General features: G+C 38.4%; 1 protein-coding gene across 1 annotated transcript; it reads left to right on the forward strand.

Annotated features, from left to right (window-relative positions):
- Positions 1–5,318: 5,318 nt before the first annotated feature.
- CHEK1 (checkpoint kinase 1) lies at positions 5,319–17,080 on the forward strand. Its single transcript, XM_084867329.1, has 14 exons — positions 5,319–5,405; positions 6,063–6,147; positions 7,089–7,312; positions 8,268–8,332; positions 8,420–8,489; positions 10,697–10,885; positions 11,599–11,703; positions 12,794–12,889; positions 13,519–13,627; positions 13,815–13,992; positions 14,254–14,385; positions 14,802–14,903; positions 16,186–16,689; positions 16,755–17,080. Exons 2-13 carry the CDS (start codon positions 6,083–6,085, stop codon positions 16,279–16,281), a joined length of 1,431 nt encoding a protein of 476 aa, XP_084723455.1. The 5' UTR covers positions 5,319–5,405; positions 6,063–6,082; the 3' UTR covers positions 16,282–16,689; positions 16,755–17,080.
- The last annotated feature ends 1,609 nt before the right edge of the window (positions 17,081–18,689 follow it).

The raw sequence follows: 18,689 nt of genomic DNA on the forward strand, positions 1-18,689 counted from the left end.
AGAGAAAGCACACCTCATCTCTGTTTTTAGCTTTCTAAATCAGCTATGTAGGGGCATACTATCTTTATCAAGTCAGGAAAACTTCAAGGGCTGGGTCAGATACTACATATACAATTTTGTCATTTCAAAAATTACAGCACTGAGCACAATGCTGTGCATAGTAGGTGCTCAATAAAATTTTATTAAATGAGTAAATGTGGGACTAGAGGAGTGCCATTTCTGGGTAGGAAAGGAAGCTGTGTTGCCATCATATCTCTGTTCTCAACATATATCATCCTTGGAAGCTCTGACTTTTATGAGGGAGAGAAGGTGGCTAGCCGGACCTGATCTCTTCTTTGGGACTAGCTAGGTGGTTTGTGGTGTTTTGTTTTTTTGTTTTTTTTCCTTTTTTTTTTAAGCAGGAATAAATCAAGTGAGAATAAATCAGCAGTTTTGAAGACTCAAGGCAAATAGTTTATTATTATTATGATTCTCATATTATATATACAACTTTATTTGATGTTCAATAGGTAGTTTTGAATCAGCTGAAATATAATCACGCATATCTATTTGAAATCCAGCTCTTTGGTACTCACTTATCCATGATATAGTATATGTATGTTTGCTCATTTCCTTTAGTTTAGGCACTAAAACTCTTATGGTTATTTAAAGGCGAGTTACTTTATCCCTTAGTCTCTATTATTACGTACCATACCACTAACAATAACAATCTGGTTTTGAAGTCCTTGCCAAATGAGTTATAAGTTAGAAGGAGGAATTGCTATCAGTAGTACCTAATGACAGGCCTAGCCTGACTATAATAAAGGGGAAGAGAACTTTAAAAATTTTAACTCAAAGCACAGTAGTCCTATGGATATTATTTAATGTCGGGATAGTCATATGTTCAATATAGTAGGACACTATGTATCTTACAATACAGGACATATACAGTGAAGTATATAAACCATAAGTCATTAAAAAAATATACAGGGTAACTGTTTAGTGTTACCTGTTGCAGAAACAGGAGCAAGTACATGGCTTTTAGATAAGTCAACATGGTGCTCCTAGAGGGTATGCTCAGGTATACTTAACATACCCAGGAAACTTACCCTTCCAAACCATTTATATACCAAGTGCTTCAACTGTGTGAGACTTAGTTTGATGTAATACTTGATTTACTGTATGTACATATATTACTTGATTTATATACAGAATTCCTCCCTACTGAAAGAAGTTATTCTGGGGCTTGTTTTATTTTTTTAAATTTCTTTTTACCAATATGAATAATACCATTTCGAGATCACTGATGGTCTTTCTCTATAGTAATATGGGATAACCCTTGAACTTATCACTGTAGTTGTTGCTTTGGTGACTTTAATGTTGTTGCTTCCTCGGCTGCATGAAGCTGTCTTTTTTAAAAATTAACTTTTTCACTGTCACACTTTTTTACACTTAGTGTAAAAAAATTGAATTCTAAAAAGCAACAAGTTTTCCACTCCTCAGAGGCAACCACTTTCAACTCTGCTGATTCTCACATTATTTACCTCGATCTCATTAGATAACTTGCTTTATTTTACTCTGTGTTGGTTTTTCTATCTTAGGTATCATCTGTTGATTTTCTGGTGTAGAAAATGAAGATTTAGCTCTTTTTCACCATCCTGCTATTCCCATGGACCACTTTAAGATTCTGTTATAGTTACGATTTGGCTTAGTTCAGTAGTTTTTACCTTATGGCTTTTCACAACTAGGCCATGCAGTATACCGTTACTGCTTTGTTTTATCCCTGTGTCATTTTTTTTGGAGGGAGTTTTTTCATTTGTTTTTTGTGTTTGTCACTAATTTTTCCCCAAGCTCTCATTCATTTGTGCCAAGTTCCTTTTAATATGCTCAGACTCACTGGGTATGTCTTAGAGATGTCCTGTTTTGGTATATACCAGTTTGGTTTATTCTTTAGGTTTGTTTACACACCTCTTGAGTTGGTGTATCCTTTCACTGTCACGTTATGTATGTCAATCTCCTGAATTTCTTTCTTGTTTTGTCACCTCTAACTGCCTCCCTGAGAAAGTGTGTGGGAGATAAATTTCTTGAGATCTTGCATGTCTCGTGTCACAATTAACAGGCTGGCTAGGTATCGAGTTCCAGGTGTGAAGATTTTCCTTAGAATTACTTTGAAGGCATTGGCCCATTGTGTTTTCTCTTCTAAATGTTGAGAAATGCAATGCTGTTCTGATTGTAACTTTTTTGCATGAGTCCATTCCCTCTCACTTCCACCCCCAGACCTCTTAGGATCTTCTCTGTATGTAATGTTCTGAAATTTTGCCGATGATGTGTCTTATAGTGGATCATCCATTGTGCTGGGTACTTGAAACTTTTAAGTTTGGAAAGTCAAGTTCTTCAGTTCTGAGAAATTTCCTTGAGTTATTTGTGGATTTCCCCTAATTCTTTCTCTTTCTGAAAAATAAGCTATTTGGATGCTGGACTTCCTGGATTAATCACCCAATATTCTTAATTCTGTTTTCCATCTATATGCTTTGCCCTGGAAGATTTCTTTAAAAAATATATATTTTTTTTTTTGCAATTTGTCTATGTAGTTTCCCTTTTTTTCTGCTATCACACTTTTTAATGTCTGAGAAGTGTTTTTCTGTTTTGTTTGAATATTCCTTTGTTTTGACATCTTTCATATTAAAGGCCTTTTCAAATTCTTAGTTGTCTGCTCTTTTTAAGAGTGGGACCCAGCCCAGCAGTGTGGCTTAGTGGTTGAACATCAACCTATGAACCAGGAGGTCACTGTTTGATTCCTAGTCAAGGGCACATGCCTGGGTTGTGGGTTCAATCCCCAGTTTGGGGTGTGCGAGGCAGCCAATCAGTGATTCTCATCATCGATGTTTCTCTCCCTCTCCCTTCCTCTCTGAAATAAAAAAAAAAAAAAAAAAGAGTGGAACCCTAAAACAGATTGGAAGGTCTGTCTGGGGAAAGGAGTCTGGCTCATTGAATATGGGCTCCACCGCCATGATCTGGCTGGAAATCCCTGATATTGGCATCGTTAGATCTTTTTATATAGATAACATTCCCTTGAGAAGGCTTATAAATCCTCTAAGGATACAGGCAGGCTATCATATTTCTAAGTGGGAAAGAAGGCTCTAGAGCAGTGGTTCTCAACCTTCCTAATGCCACGACCCTTTAATATAGTTCCTCATGTTGTGAAGATCCCCAACCATAAAATTATTTTTGTTGCTACTTTATAACTAATTTTGCTACTGTTTTGAATCATAGTGTAAATATCTATGTTTTCTGATGGTCTTAGGCAACCCTGCTAGCAGTTCTCAAATGTAGAACCTAATACCATTGGAAAACACAGATATTTACATTAGGATTCATTAACAGTAACAAAATTACAGTTTATGAAGTAGCAATGAAAATAATTTTATGGGGGTCACCACAACATGAGGAACTGAATTAAAGGATTGTAGCATTAGGAAGGTTGAGAACCACTGCTCTAGAGCAAGCACGTCAAACATGCTGCGGGTGGGCCAGGGTCAAACTTCTTTGCATAAACTGACACTTAATCCCTTTGTTTTCAGTAAGATACCCAAGCCTCTAACTGCCTGATGCTCTCCAGCTCAGATACCATGTAGTTACTCTCTCAAATCTTGTATCAGCTTTGGGGAGGGGGGGTGCTTTGGGACGAAGTGAGAGGACCCAAGGGTCTATTTGCTTCGTACCTAGTTTTTCAACCTACCCTCTGTATAGGCCCACCTTCACCTACATTTCAGTTACCTGGTGTCACTTCACTTGAGCCTTTTGGAAGTTCTGGGACGTAAATCAAGTTGCTTTTCTGCTTTCCCATTGTTGGCTCTAGGATTCATCTCTGTTTTACTTAAGACTTTCCACTTGCCAAAATCTCCTTTTTCATACTCTTTCCTTGTGCCTTTTAAATATTTACTATTTTAGTAAGGTTTCAGAGGCTATTGTGTGCAGTCCTTCTCCCATGGGGCTGTCTTTAACTGTTCTACCTGAAACGGGTATACCTTTTTTTTTTTTTTCAGGCTAAGATACTTCAATTCCATTCACACACACACACACTGAGCAGGTCCTCCTCTTCTTTTCTTCATCTTTGTTTGCAGCACACAGTGCACAAATTAGAGAAAATGTAGTAAAAGGTGTGAAAGCGTTATTACATGAAGCCTAGCCTGGTTAAAAACTTCGCAAACAGGCATTTTGAAATGCTCTGGTCTTATTTTAAAGCAGGTATGTGCATTTTTTAAAAATTAAATTTATTGGCCCAACTGGTGTGGCTCAGTGGCTGAGGGGTCTACTTATGCACTGGGAAGCCAGCCAGTTCAATTCCCAGTCAAATCCCATGTTTCTCTCTCTCTAAAAATCAATAAGAACCTATTTTTTAAGATAAGGGTTTAAAAATGTATTGGAGTGACTTTGGTTAACTGCATTTTTGTGTAACATATTTTATACTTATTTTACTCCATTACCGGTAACACAATCGAGCTATTATCAATGTATGTGGCCCAGTGGTAAGAACTGGAGATTTTGATGGAGATGATATTGCCTGCGCCTTGAGTTCCGTCATTTATTGCCAAGGGGGGATACCTCTTTCAGTGTTCCGTGTTATTTTACCGTAACGCAGGCCCTTTCCCCCAGAATTTACTTATCTACTTAAACGGATTACTTAAAATATGCTTTGTAAAATGAGGCAAAACAGCGTTTTTGCTCTACCTACCTGCCTGCGTCTCCCACACTCAGAATGAGAAGACAGGTAGGACTGAGCTACACAGACGCTCTTCTTTCACACGCTGGGGGGCTGAGGTGCAGTTTTGGAGCCGATCCAGGCCACGCAGGGCCGAGCTGGCCATCCTCACACTCCCTCCACCTGCCAGCGGTTCCATCGGAGCCTTCTCCGCCGGCTACCGAGGGGCCGGGCTCAGAGGCGCCCGCCGTTCCCTTCGTCCTTCCCAGCCCCGTCCTCAACGGCCGGTCTGCGCCTCGCTCCGACGTGACAGACAGTTCGAGGCCCTCACAGTCCGGACTGGTCGCCGGGCAGATGCTCTGAGGCGCAGAACCGGCGTCGCGGCGCCCACGGGTGGACACGCGGCCCCGCGCACGCTGGCCTCCCGGGTCCCCGGGTCTCAGACGCGTTGGGGCGCAGAGAGCTTTCGCAGAGGGGCGTTCGGCAGCCGGCACCTTCTCCCGGCCCCACAACACCCCCCACTGTAACCGGGGCGGAGCTGAACCTGTGGGGCTGCAGCGCCAGCCTCCGGCGGCCGCCGAGCTTCCTAACTTCGCGAACCGGAAAGCGCGCCTCCTCGCTTTACGGCAAAGGCGCGCGCGTTTGCGACAGCGTGACGCCATCCAGTTTTGGCGGGAAAAGCGCAGCATTTGGATTCCTGCGGCGGCGGGCAGAGGACGGCCTGGTGAGAAGGGCGGCGGGGAGTCTGCAGAGGAGTTCGGGGTCCGCATGAGCCAGGAGAGCACGGCGACGGGCGGGGGGTTCGGAGAGTCTCCCGCGGAGGGGCGGCCCCAGAGGGCGGAGGAGGGTGGCCCGGGGTGCGGGAGCTATAGGGGCTGCAGAAACTTCCCCTCTGCTAGTCTGCGTGCCTCCGGGCCCTGCCTTCCGCCCCTCCGGGCAGTTTGGCCCCGCCCCGGGCCCCACCCGGCCTGGGGGACGCCTGGGGGTGGGGAGGAGGGGCCGCGGCGGTCGTGGTTATCTTTCCCCGTTTCCCTAGATCCCTTTGACCCCTTCTCTACATCCACCGTGGGGCATTGTCCCCCAATTCCATCACAACTGCTACCGTTCCTTCGCGGATGCGAGGGGCCGACCCCGAGCATTCGGTGTGCGTGGGGATGGGGATTTACAGAATCAAACGCCAGGATTTGGGAGTCTAGCCTAAACCCCCAGAGATTTGGGGTTTAGACGGGGGTAAAATATGGGTGATGGGGTTCCAGGGGAAAGAAGAGCTGTTGTTGTTTACACGGAGGACTCCTGGCAGGACGCAGAGCTCAGCGGCCTCACCGATGACGGACGCTCGTCCTCACCCCCCACCCCCTTTTCTGGGTCCCGCCCCTTGCAGCCGCGGTGCGCAGCGGAGCCATGGCCGTGCCCTTCGTGGAGGACTGGGACTTGGTGCAGACCCTGGGAGAAGGTGCCTATGGAGAGTGAGTCCGAGCCCTCGTACCCTGCTTCCGCATCTGCTCCGTCCCCCTTGGTCTCGTTTGCGCCCACATGCGTTGTTTTGGAGTTGCTTTAATACAGTGGGGCCTTAGAAATGCAGCATTTGAAATGCAAGACTTTCGGGGAACGGAAGTTGCGCAATCGTTTGTAAGGACGTTATTTTCTTTGACATTTACTTTGTAAAGCGCCGAATTCCTTTTCTCCTGACATTTCTTCTTGAGGTTTAGGCTTCGTGTTTCAAACGAACCAACGAACAGACTGTGGAGTCAGGCTGCCTGGTGTCAAATCATCAGCCTGTCACATACCGATCATTGTTTTGTTCTTAGGCGAGTTGCTGCTTTTTAATCCTCATCGCAGCATCCGAATGTATTGGTTTTAGAAAAAGAGGAAGGGAGTGAGAGAGAGAGAGAGAAATATCGATGTGAGAGGGAAACCTATTTGCACCCTTTTGGTGTATGAAGTGATGCAACGGAGCCAACTGCCTAGGGCAGCGAACTTCTTAATACTGTTGCGTGCCTCTGTTTTCTTAGCTGTAAGATGACAATAATGGTACTGACCCCATCAGTGCTTAGAAGAGTTACCGCGGGATTGATAAATGTTATTAGAATTAAATGAATAGAGCATGTGTGTATGGAATGTGGCCTAGAATGGTAATCCCAGTTTAGTTCATTTTCTCAAGCATTTATTGAATGACATTTAGTTAAATAGCATAATGACTTCTTCGGTGCATTATCTGTTGTATCTCCCATTTCAGAATGGAGGAGTATCTTTTGAGAATATGGCAGAGACCATTCTCATGGTTTCTCCTTGGTGGATACATTTATAAAAGTGCAACAATTCTGGAAGGGCCGTGTTTAATCTTATTCAAAGTTTTAAAATCAATAGAATCAGGTGTCTGGAATGTTATAACTTTTCTTTTTTTAAGAGTTCAACTTGCTGTGAATAGAAGAACTGAAGAAGCAGTCGCGGTGAAGATAGTCGACATGAAGCGTGCCGTAGACTGTCCAGACAACATTAAGAAAGAGATCTGCATCAATAAAATGTTAAATCATGAGAATGTAGTGAAATTCTATGGTCACAGGAGAGAAGGCAATATCCAGTATCTATTTCTGGAGTATTGTAGTGGAGGAGAACTTTTTGATCGAATCGGTATGGAAAAGATTTAAGATAATTATTCTCCTAAATAAGTTTCTAAATTTCTTTCTTGAACTTGGGTCTGCTATTTGGTCATTGTCCATTAAGAATTGCTTATGCAACAGAGAAATTGGAATAAGTTGTTCTGTTTTTGCAACTTATATTAACACACAAAAGCGTAAAGTCATCAAAACTTTTTTCCCAAGTTGTATAAGTAATTTGGTTGGTATTGTTGCACACATATTAAGAATGATAAACTGTAGTCTCATTGTATATATTTAGAGATGCAACATAATAGCATGTTACTATGTTTCTTCTTTATGTGTTCAAGTGAGATAATTTAGAATTTTCTAGGATTGCTTTTATAGAACATTGAGAAGTACATAAAATATATTCTGAGTTTAATATTTAAAGCTATTGCATTAACAGTTAAAATTGATTATTAGAATCACAAGTATTTATCTCAGGAGATAGTTGAGTGTAAAAGAAATCATGAATTAATAGGGAGGCCAAGATATAAAAAGATGACTGACAATAGGATACATCTTAATAAATCTGTGTTCCTAAAGAAACGTCACAGGCATTCATGACTGTTGAGTGAGAGGTTATAGGAAGTTTAAATCTCTTGTTGACTATTCAGAGTGAAATTAGCTTAATTTTGTCAAGCTTCCACTTTGGCAATTACACTTCAGGAGTGGAAAAATCTTGGCATGACATTTTGATGAAATTAGGGGAGAATTTGAAAGATCAAATAAATAATGGTTAATATAAGATAAGCAGGGACTTGCAAGATATGATTTGCATTCTTATTATAAAAGTTAGTGGACTCCAGAGTCTTTTTGATTGTTAGCATAAAATTCTGTTTGCTCAAGTACAATCACACATGTTTAACCTTAGAATTAAGAGGCTCTGTGGTTGATTCCTAATTACATTTACCTGGTAAACTAACTCTCATTATGAATTCTTACAGAGCCAGACATAGGCATGCCTGAACAAGATGCTCAGAGGTTCTTCCATCAACTCATGGCAGGGGTGGTAGGTACCGTTGACAAACTTTTACTTAAAATTAATGTGAGTGAAGTAAGTCACTAAACTCTAATATTCTTCCCTCTGCTTTCTTAGACTTATCTGCATGGCATTGGAATCACTCACAGGGATATTAAGCCAGAAAATCTCCTATTGGATGAAAGGGGTAAGTTTAGCATTGTGTGACTGCTACCTAAATTATTTTAATACAGCCAAGCAAGGCTGTTTCAAGGCTTTTGCATTACTGAATAACAAAACAAAATCCAAGGATATACAGAGGTCACCCATTAGTATTTTCAGTGATTACTACTTACTACGGTAGTAACTTGGTACTCAATGTCAGTGGTTTAAGACTGTCATATATAGTTATTAACAAGTAATTATACTAGCTACCTTCCAACTCAAATACAGGTGAACATCATCAATGGCTTCCATACTGTATTGTAGATGTAATTGATTTTTAAAGAATTAGTCCCCTATTTTGGGGACAGTTGTTTTTATAGCTTTTAAAACAAATAAAACAGTGATGACTGTGCTATAAATTTGTGCACAAACCCAATATAAAAATTGGGTCATATAATGAATATTTTTTATGACACTTGCCTTTTTTTTTTTTTTTTTTTAAATATATTTTATTGATTTTTCACAGAGAGGAAGAGAGAGGGATAGAGAGTTAGAAACATCGATGAGAGAGAATCATCGATCAGATGCCTCTTGCACACCCCCTACTGGGGATGCGCCCGCAACCAAGGTACATGCCCTTGACCGGAATCGAACCCGGGACCTTTCAGTCCCCAGGCCAACGCTCTATCCACTGAGCCAAACCGGTCCCGGCTCTTTTTTTTTTTTTTTTTTAACTTATACTCAATTCTGTGTCAGTACATAGAGCTATGCCTTTATTTAAAAACAATTACTTACATAGTTTCATTATGTACATGTATTATAAGATTTAGTCATTTCTGTATTGATGGACATTTAAATTACTTACAAATAATAAAATGAATATCCTTATGTTTGTGTGTTTGAGGAAGTAGTTCTGTGGATATAGTCCTAGAAATAGAAATTACTAGTTCATAAAGAGTGTGTGAATATTTTACATTTTAACATCTATTGCCAGATTGTCCTCTAGAAAGGTTGAAAATAGGGAATCTCTAATTCCTAAAACTAGATTTGACTCCTTTGCTCTAAGAGTTCATAATGTCCTATATTTTTATAACCTTTGCAACAGTGGTCTGTTAGTCTTCTCCAGTAATTTATCTAAGCACATTGGCTAGCACAGTGTCATTTTGTTACAGTAGATATTTACCAAGTGTTTAACTACCTACAGTTTATGTGTGTGGAAGATGGAAAGTTAGAGTAAAAATTTACTTTTGTTTTTTTTAAGAGTTCCTCCTCCTTTTCTAAACGAAGCCACTTTGACAAGAAGTTCTGGTGGTTTGTGGATCTTTAGTTTTGGTGTGTCTTTACATGTAAATTTCCTAACCAACAGGTTTTGCTTGCTGCTGGGAACGTTGTACCTAATACATTATTTTTATTACTATTATTTTTTAATTTTGCCTGTTTGTTTTTTTTTATTGATTTTTTACAGAGAGGAAAAGAGAGGGATAGAGAGTTAGAAACATCGATGAGAATCATTGATTAGCTGCCTCTTGCACACCCCCTACTGGGGATGTACCCGCAACCAAGGTACATGCCCTTTACCGAATCAAACCCGGGACCTTTTAGTCCACAGGCCGACGCTCTATCCCACATGTGTCAAACACAAGGCCCGCGGGCCAAATCCAGCCCGCCAGGCCTTGCAATGTGGCCCACACCGCGCTGTCATCACTGCACTCCGCTGTCAGTTTATGACATTGTCAATTTATGACTGTTCAGTAAACCATTCGGCCCGCGATTTAGGCTGGATTTTAGATTTTAGCCCCTTCTCTGATTGAGTTCGACACCCCTAGTCTATCCAATGAGCCAAACCGGTTTCGGCCCTAATACATTATTGATGTCTCCTGCCTGCTGCACAACCCAATAAAGGGCTAGGCTCTGCTTTAAGCCTAAGTCTCCAATACCCTTTTTCAGAAGGGCAGGCCCTTTTGACTTCAGTATCTTTCTTTAACCTGTTTGATTTTAACATTGATATTTCTCTTATTTAAAAAAAATTTTTTTCTCTTGAATTAGCAGAAGCGATGAGTTCTTTCACTGATTTTAGCTAAATAATGATGTCTTTTATTTCTTCTTTATAAACATTTCTTTGTTGGCGCGTTTTAAGGCAGAGAAGTTCTACAAACCTTGGGTGACACCAGTGATTTTTCCAATGACACTTTAAGTGTATCTACTTAAAAAACATGTGTATCCCATCATCTCTTTTTTCCTTTGGTTTAGATAACCTCAAAATCTCTGACTTTGGCTTGGCGACAGTGTTTCGGCACAATAACCGTGAGCGTTTACTGAACAAGATGTGTGGGACTTTGCCTTACGTGGCGCCAGAACTTCTGAAGAGAAAAGAATTTCACGCAGAACCAGTGGATGTTTGGTCCTGCGGAATAGTGCTGACTGCAATGTTGGCTGGAGGTAAGGGCTCCCGAATCGTGATAAAACTCGTCTCCTGCGGAAAGACAGATTTGTTATTCCAAATGTTATTCCATTAATGAAATAATTTGTTATTCCATTTGTTATTCCATTAATGAAATAATCCAAGGGTATCCATATTTACATGACAGTACTTTAATAGCAAATTATTTACAACTAAGTTAGAACTTTTAATCTCAAAGGTTTTGAAAATTGAGGTATGGATAGCTATTAAATGACATACAACAGTAGCTCTTGCTTTTAAGATCCATGCAAATACTTTTGGGAAGTGTAGGGCAGGAAGTGGTTGGGCTCATCTATCTTGGAGTGCTTCTGAAATTTTTGTCAGCTGGTATTTTTTTTTTTTTTTAATGTATTTTATTGATTTTTTTACAGAGAGGAAGGGAGAGGATAGAAAGTCAAAAACATCGATGAGAGAGAAACATTGATCAGCTGCCTCCTACACAACCCACACTTGGGAGGTGCCCGCAACCAAGAATCATGCCCTTGACCAGAATCGAACCCGGGACCTTTCAGTCCGCAGGCCGACGTTCTATCTACTGAGCCAAACCGGTTTTGGCATGAGCTGGTATTCTTAATTTGAAAAGAATTACCATATGAGTTAACTTGGAGGAAATGGATTTATATTGTTAATTATTTTCCCTGAGATCTGCATAATGAAATGAACACTCAGAAAACTTTTTTTTTTTTTTTAGAATTGCCATGGGACCAGCCCAGTGACAGTTGTCAGGAATATTCTGATTGGAAAGATAAAAAAACTTACCTCAACCCTTGGAAAAAAATCGATTCTGCTCCTCTAGGTAACTGATTGAAAGTACTGATTTCTTGGATAATGAAGTATAGTGCTGTTTGATTATTTTTTCTTACATTTTCCTTTTGACTTTTAAATGATATAAATCTATAATCCTTGTAGATAAATATAAAAATAATAAAAAAAAATTTTAATTGATTTCAGACAGGAAGAGAGAGAGAAAAATATCACTGATGAGGGAGAATCATTGTTTGACTGCCTCCTGCAAGCCCCACATTGGGGATTGAGCTGCATGTGCCCTGATCACCTGGTTCATAGGTTAACACTCAACCACTGAGCCACACTGGCCAGAGAATAAATTTTAAAAACCAGTCCTATAATTCCTGAAAAACAGCTTATGTTAATATTTGGATACATGCTTCTATACTTTGTTGTAAAATATATGACAAATATATATTGATATATGTTTTTACAAAAAATGAGATTATACTATGCACACACAATATTTTGTAATCTGTTTTTTTATGTGTATGAATTAATGCTTTGTGAACTTTCCCTATGATTGTAATTATAGGCCTACATCATTGTTTTTGAAGACTCTGAAATTGTTCTACTATATGGATATTCCTTAATCCGGTTCACTTTTTTAGAAATCTAGATTTTTTTTCTAATTTTTCACTGTATGTCCTTTAGAAATTTACTTTTGTGGTGGGAGATATATGAATTATTTATCAAGGTAATTAGGATGCTGAAAAATAAAATTTTAAAATAAAACTGTGTGAATGAGTACTTAACATGACATTGGAACAAGATTGGTATTGAAAATAGGTAAGATGTATTCTTTTATTAATGTTGTCAGCTGGTGAGAAACATTTCCACCGGGCTGTTACGCTACTGTCTGCAAATAATTGAGAATCAGACCTGGGCAGACTACTCTAAGATACAGACCGAAGCAAGGAACAACGGCATGAAATTAAAGCAATACTTTAGTAGCTTTAATACTTTATTCTTTCTCTTCCCCAGAGATGATATTTGGACATAAGGAGACCGAGAGAGAGATGTGTTCCATATCACAAGATATAGGGTTTTCTCATCTGCATGACTCTTTTGTAAATGCTGTCTTCATGTTTTGTTTTCAGCCCTGCTGCATAAAATCCTCGTTGAGAATCCATCAGTAAGGATCACCATCCCAGACATCAAAAAAGATAGGTGGTACAACAAACTACTCAAGAAAGGTAAGCATCCTTCAAATACAAGTATTTTTATTCTGTGAAATTGGGAATTTGACAAGAATGCAGGCGTTTTGAAACATTCATTGTGAAGGGGAGAGAAAACTGTCTAGAGAAACGCAGGACTGACAGTCAGTTGAGGATCCAGCTGAGGATAGTAACCATGAATGTATAGTGGCATCATTTTCTGTGTAATGAGTGTTCTTGTTACAGCTTCTCCAGTGGAGCAAGGAATGTTGGGTAGAGCAGATTCATAATGTTTATTGCCATGATCATAAATTGTTTTTTTATTTTTTAAAGTTTTTACTCTTTAGTTAGGTTGCTCTGTCTTCATAGAACATTTTTCTATTACCGTAAATGGTACCAATAAAATCATGGCCTTGTACTCCACACATGGAACACACTTACTGATCAGTATTTGTATAATTTGACAAGTGAATCCTAGTAAGTTCGTAATGACCACATTTCTCGTAAAATCACGTGCAAGGAGCCACTATTTGTTGTATAAGTATTTTGGTGTTAAATGAATTCAGATGTAGTTTTACTTCTTCTGATTGCCAGTTATATTAATTTAAAAGTATCTGCATAGAAGACTTGAAAGCTTTTGTATTTATTATTTTATTTTATTTTTTTAGGGGCAAAGAGGCCCCGAGTCACTTCAGGTGGTGTATCGGAGTCTCCTGGTGGATTCTCTAAACACATTCAGTCCAATTTGGATATCTCTCTAGTCAACAGTGCTTCTAGGTAAGATTAATTAATCAAGATCAAGTGCCCGTTGAAGGTAATTTCCCCCATGTAGAATAATATATATATGTACATTTTATGGTAATAGTGATTATCACTTTTATTGGTGTGAGAATTGTAATGTGATATTGAAAAGCCTGGGAAATTTTATTTAATGATATATATTTCCCCTGTCTTAATGTCTTAGTGAAGAAAATGTGAAATACTCCAGTTCCCAGCCAGAACCACGGACAGGCCTTTCCTTATGGGACACCAGCCCGCTGTACATTGATAAGCTGGTACAGGGGATCAGTTTCTCGCAGCCCACGTGTCCGGATCACATGCTTCTGAATAGTCAGTTACTTGGCACCCCGGGATCCTCACAGGTAGGAGAACTGAGTTTGTAAAGTGAATAATGGAACCACGCGTTTTTTATTGTCGTAATGTCTCTTTTTAAATGTATAAATCTTCAAGTACTAACACTTTATATCGATTTTTTTTTTTTTCTGACAAGGAAGAGATAATTAGAAGAGACCTTTATGTATAAGAATCATGAATCACGGCAAAAAGAATTTTAAGACTAAATAGCTACATGCCTCCTTTTGGTGATAACAAATTTATTCTGTGTTTCTTTATTTGGCATGTAGAACCCCTGGCAGCGCTTGGTCAAAAGAATGACACGATTTTTTACCAAATTGGATGCAGACAAATCTTACCAGTGCCTAAAAGAGACTTGTGAGAAATTGGGCTACCAATGGAAGAAGAGTTGTATGAATCAGGTAGGTTTCATTCATTTTGCATTGTGTGGGTAGACTACATTTTGTGTATACAGTTATCTGTTGATGGACATTTGGGATGTTTGTACTTTTAGGCGATTCTGGATAATAGCTGCTGTGATCATCTTTATACAGATTTTTTGTGTGAACATATGTGTTTGCAAGGGCTGTCATAACAGAATACTACAGACTGGATGTTTTAAACAACAGTTCTAGAGGACTTTCTATTGAATGTCTTTTTCCAAACGCAGATTTTAACTGGGACTTTTTTTTTTTTTTTTTTTTTTAAATGCATAGTTTCACTGGATATGGAATTCTAGCTCAACAGCTTTTTCTTTCAGCACTTCAAATATGTCATCCCACTGCCTTTTGGCTTCCATCCCACACATCTTGGCTTAACCTTATTTTTATTGCCTTAGGTTACTGTATCAACAACTGATAGAAGAAACAATAAACTGATTTTCAAAGTGAATTTGGTAGAAATGGATGAGAAGATCTTGGTTGACTTCCGGCTTTCTAAGGTATATAGAACAACACATATCTTTTTTAAAAACTTTGTTTTGCTTAAAGAGTATTGTTACTTATTCATTGTAGAAATTTAAAAAAATACAAAAAAAAAAAAAATACGAAGAAGTTGAAAGGAGGAACTCAGAATCAAGTTTAATCTTATCATCCAGAGAGAACACACATTTTTGTTGTTGTTAATCCGCCCCTGAGGATATTTTCCATTGATTTTTTTTTTTTTTTTAAGAGAGAGTGAAAGGGTGGGGGGAAGAGACAGAAAAAGAAACATTGATTGGTCTCCTCTTGTATGTGCCCCAATGGCCCTGAGAATCAAGCCTGCAAGCAAAGTATATGCCCTTGACTGAAATTGAACCCGAGACCCTTCAGTCTGCAGGCTGACCTTCTATCCACTGAGCCAAACCAGCTAGGTCCAGATTTATTTTGATGTATTTCATTATAGTAGTCTTATTGCTACTAATAATATATACTATGGAGAGTTTATGTGGAGGTTATTCTAAAATATTATTATATTTATATATACATGGCATTTATAAATATATTGAATTCATATATATCTTTTCTATAAAAATTGTGATTTGTCAAAAATGTTTGCACATTATAATTAATGAACCATTATCTGTTAATAATTCTGTGCTTAAATATCCAGATACATAAAGTCTTACATTTATGATGATTTCTTTAGAAATTACTAGAGCTGAGGTTATATATAATTTTAAAGCCTTTGGTATATATAAAACAAAAACAGCATCTTCTCTATTTCCTGGGAGATTGTATGAGTTCTAAAGGAGGTTGGAGGAAAAGGTCATATTCTTTATATTGGAGATTTGCTGCAATACTGTTATCCAGATGCTTGGTATGGAATTACATGGTTAAGATCCTAGTGTGATAATGTTTTTTATATAACGGAATCACTGGCTTTGTGGCCACAGTATTTTGAGAAGGCTTCAGTATAGTTGCGTAGCTTATTTTTGTTGACCAATTTCTAATACCTATGGAAAACAATGACGTAGGGCCAGAGATATCAATGCTTAAAGCAGACAGGCTGTCACTGTATTTGCTTTCCTAGTTCAGTGTTGGGTCCAATGTTGGGGACAGTGATGGTTCTTAAGTCAGAATTATTTACTTTAGCCATTTCTTCTCCTAAGATAATTGGTCTTTATTAGAGGACCTAAAGAGAATTGTAGCTGGACATATCTGTAGGTGTTTTTCTCTACATCCCACCACAGAGATTTTGATATTTTTTTTTTACATTATTTTTTTATATTATTGCTAATATAGGGTGATGGATTGGAATTCAAGAGACACTTCCTGAAGATTAAAGGCAAGCTGAGTGATGTTGTGAGCAGCCAGAAGGTTTGGCTTCCTGCCACATGATCCATCCGCTGGCTTTGGGATTGCCGTTGAATATAGTGCTGCTATGTTGACATTATTCTTCCTAGAGAAGACTATCCTAATCTGCAAACTGCAAACCATAGACCCTGAAGAGTTGTCTTCCTCCTGGTCAAACATTTTCCAATTATTTTGTACTTTCTGCATAAAAATAATACCTATATTTTAATTGTAAATAAGACTTTGGGGAAGGGATAGATAGAATTCATTAGATACTTTTCCATCTGTGTTTAATTTCTAAATTTGAGGCCCACCTGGTGAAAACCAAGCTTTGGGGATATATGAGTTTACCAGCTTTTATGCCAATATAATGAAAGATGATACTCTTGTCTCATTTTTACCAAAACATTTGGTTTTATCTAAAAAGTCCATATTGCTTCCACATTGATTTAAGTAAGTGGATGAATTAGTAAAAAAAAAAAGAAATCCTTGTGGCTTTTGAACAGTAGATTTATCAGTCTGTGAAGTGAAGTGATCTTCCAATAATATATCCCCAAGATTGGTACTCCTTTTCAGAAGGTCCTGACCAGGTATCTAAACCCATTATTGAATTATAATTATTAATTGGAATTACAAATTGGTATGTTTTTTTCCATTATAGTTAATAAAATATAAATATAAAATGCTGGTTGGTCTTTCAAGTAGAAGTTGAGCATAAACTCTAGTGTATAACTACCTTTAAAATTACTGTTGCACCTTTTAAATGTTTTTCTATATTCTCTACTTTCACAGCCATATTTTAATTCTTTATTACAGAAATAAATTATATTTTGAAAATGAGTAACTAACTCTGTGAACTTACTGTGACTAAGCTTCTAGGTGGTAAGAAATAAAAGAGGAGTCAGAAGTAAGGAAACTATAATAGAAATAGATCTGATTCCTGGCTCTTTTATCTATGTAATTTACTAAGACTTTATTCTAATAAACTTTATATTAACTTGAATGTATTAGGTTGGGATCCTGTATTCCTACTTCTTGGTAATTTATAAAATCACTCATCTTAGTCTGAAGTCAAGGACATATAAAATGTTATTGTCCAAGTTTATCATATATTAGTGTACATGTACCAGTAAATTGTGCTACTGCAGTATACCCATAGGAGGAAGAAATTTGAACCGATAGATGGCTCCTAGGAATTGAGCCAGTAAATTCTTAAATATGAAGAAATTTTGTTCTTGAAGATTGCTATCCATCCATCCACAAATCATCTCTGGCTTTGACTGCCTCTGAGTTCTAGGCTTTTGTAGCTACAGCCTACCTACCATTTCCTCTAGTCTAATAGTCAATACCCAAAATAACTTTTTATTTTATTGTTTTTATTAATTTCAGAGAGGAAAGGAAGAGATAGAAACATCAACGATGAGACAGAATCACTGATCTGTTGCCTCCTGCACCTATCCCCCCTTCTCCCTCTCCCCTCCCCCGCTGCCCTTACTAGGGATTGAGCCCTCAACCTGGGTATGTGCCCTGCTGGTAATTGAATCATGACCTCCTGGTTTATAGGTTGATGCTCAACCTACCACTGAGCCACACTGGCCAGGCAAGGAAGTTTTTATTTTTAATATAGTCCAATTAAGATTTTTCCTTGGCTAACTTTTTTTTGTTTTTTATTTAAGGATTAATTCCCTACTGTAAGTATATTAAAAATTTCTTCCATATTTTAAAAGATTTATTTATAGTTTTGGATTACCCAGATCCACAATCTACCTGAAAATGTTTTTTGTGTATAATGTGAGATAGAGGTCAAGTTTCATCCCCCCCCCCCTCCCCCCATATTTGGCTATTCATTTAGTTCTGGTTATTGAAAAGATTATTATAGCTAGTGAAATTGAAGCAGTTATAAAAACAACTCTCGATAAACAAAAGTCCTGGGCAGGATGACTTTTGGTGAATTTTTACCAAACATTCAGGGATGAACTAACACTTAACCTTCACAAACTATTCCAAAAAATTCTAGGAGAGGGAAGATTCCCAAGTTCATTTTAAGAGGCCAACATAGTCTTAATTCCAAAATCAAATAAAGACACTACAGAGAAAGAAAATGATAGGCTAATATTCCTGATGAGCATAGATACTAAAATTCTCAGCAACGAATTAGCAAACCATATCTAGTAATACATTAAAAAGATCATACACCACCCTATCTGGTTTGGCTCAATGGATAGAGTATCGGCCTGCAGACTGAAGGGTCCCAGGTTCGATTCTGGTCAAGGTCACATGTCCCGGTTGTGGGCTCAATCTGCAGTAGCCTGTGTGCAGGAGATAGCCAATCAATGATTCTCTCATCATTGATGTTTCAATCTCTCCCTCTCCTTATCCCTTTCTCTCTTTAAAATCAGTAAAAATATAATCAAGTGGGCTTTATTCCAGGGGTTCAAGGTTGGTACAATGTC

Source organism: Pipistrellus hanaki, assembly GCF_964339955.1.
Source record: "Pipistrellus hanaki genome assembly, chromosome: 19".
Classification (NCBI taxonomy): Eukaryota; Metazoa; Chordata; class Mammalia; order Chiroptera; family Vespertilionidae; genus Pipistrellus; species Pipistrellus hanaki.

Bases quoted from the DNA above. Each gene is read 5' to 3' on its own strand.
- CHEK1 (XM_084867329.1), top strand. From the start codon at position 6,083: ATGGCCGTGCCCTTCGTGGAGGACTGGGACTTGGTGCAGACCCTGGGA. The intron at 11,704-12,793 runs GTAACTGATTGA...TTTTGTTTTCAG, and splicing joins AATCGATTCTGCTCCTCTAG to CCCTGCTGCATAAAATCCTC. The intron at 14,386-14,801 runs GTAGGTTTCATT...TTATTGCCTTAG, and splicing joins AGAAGAGTTGTATGAATCAG to GTTACTGTATCAACAACTGA.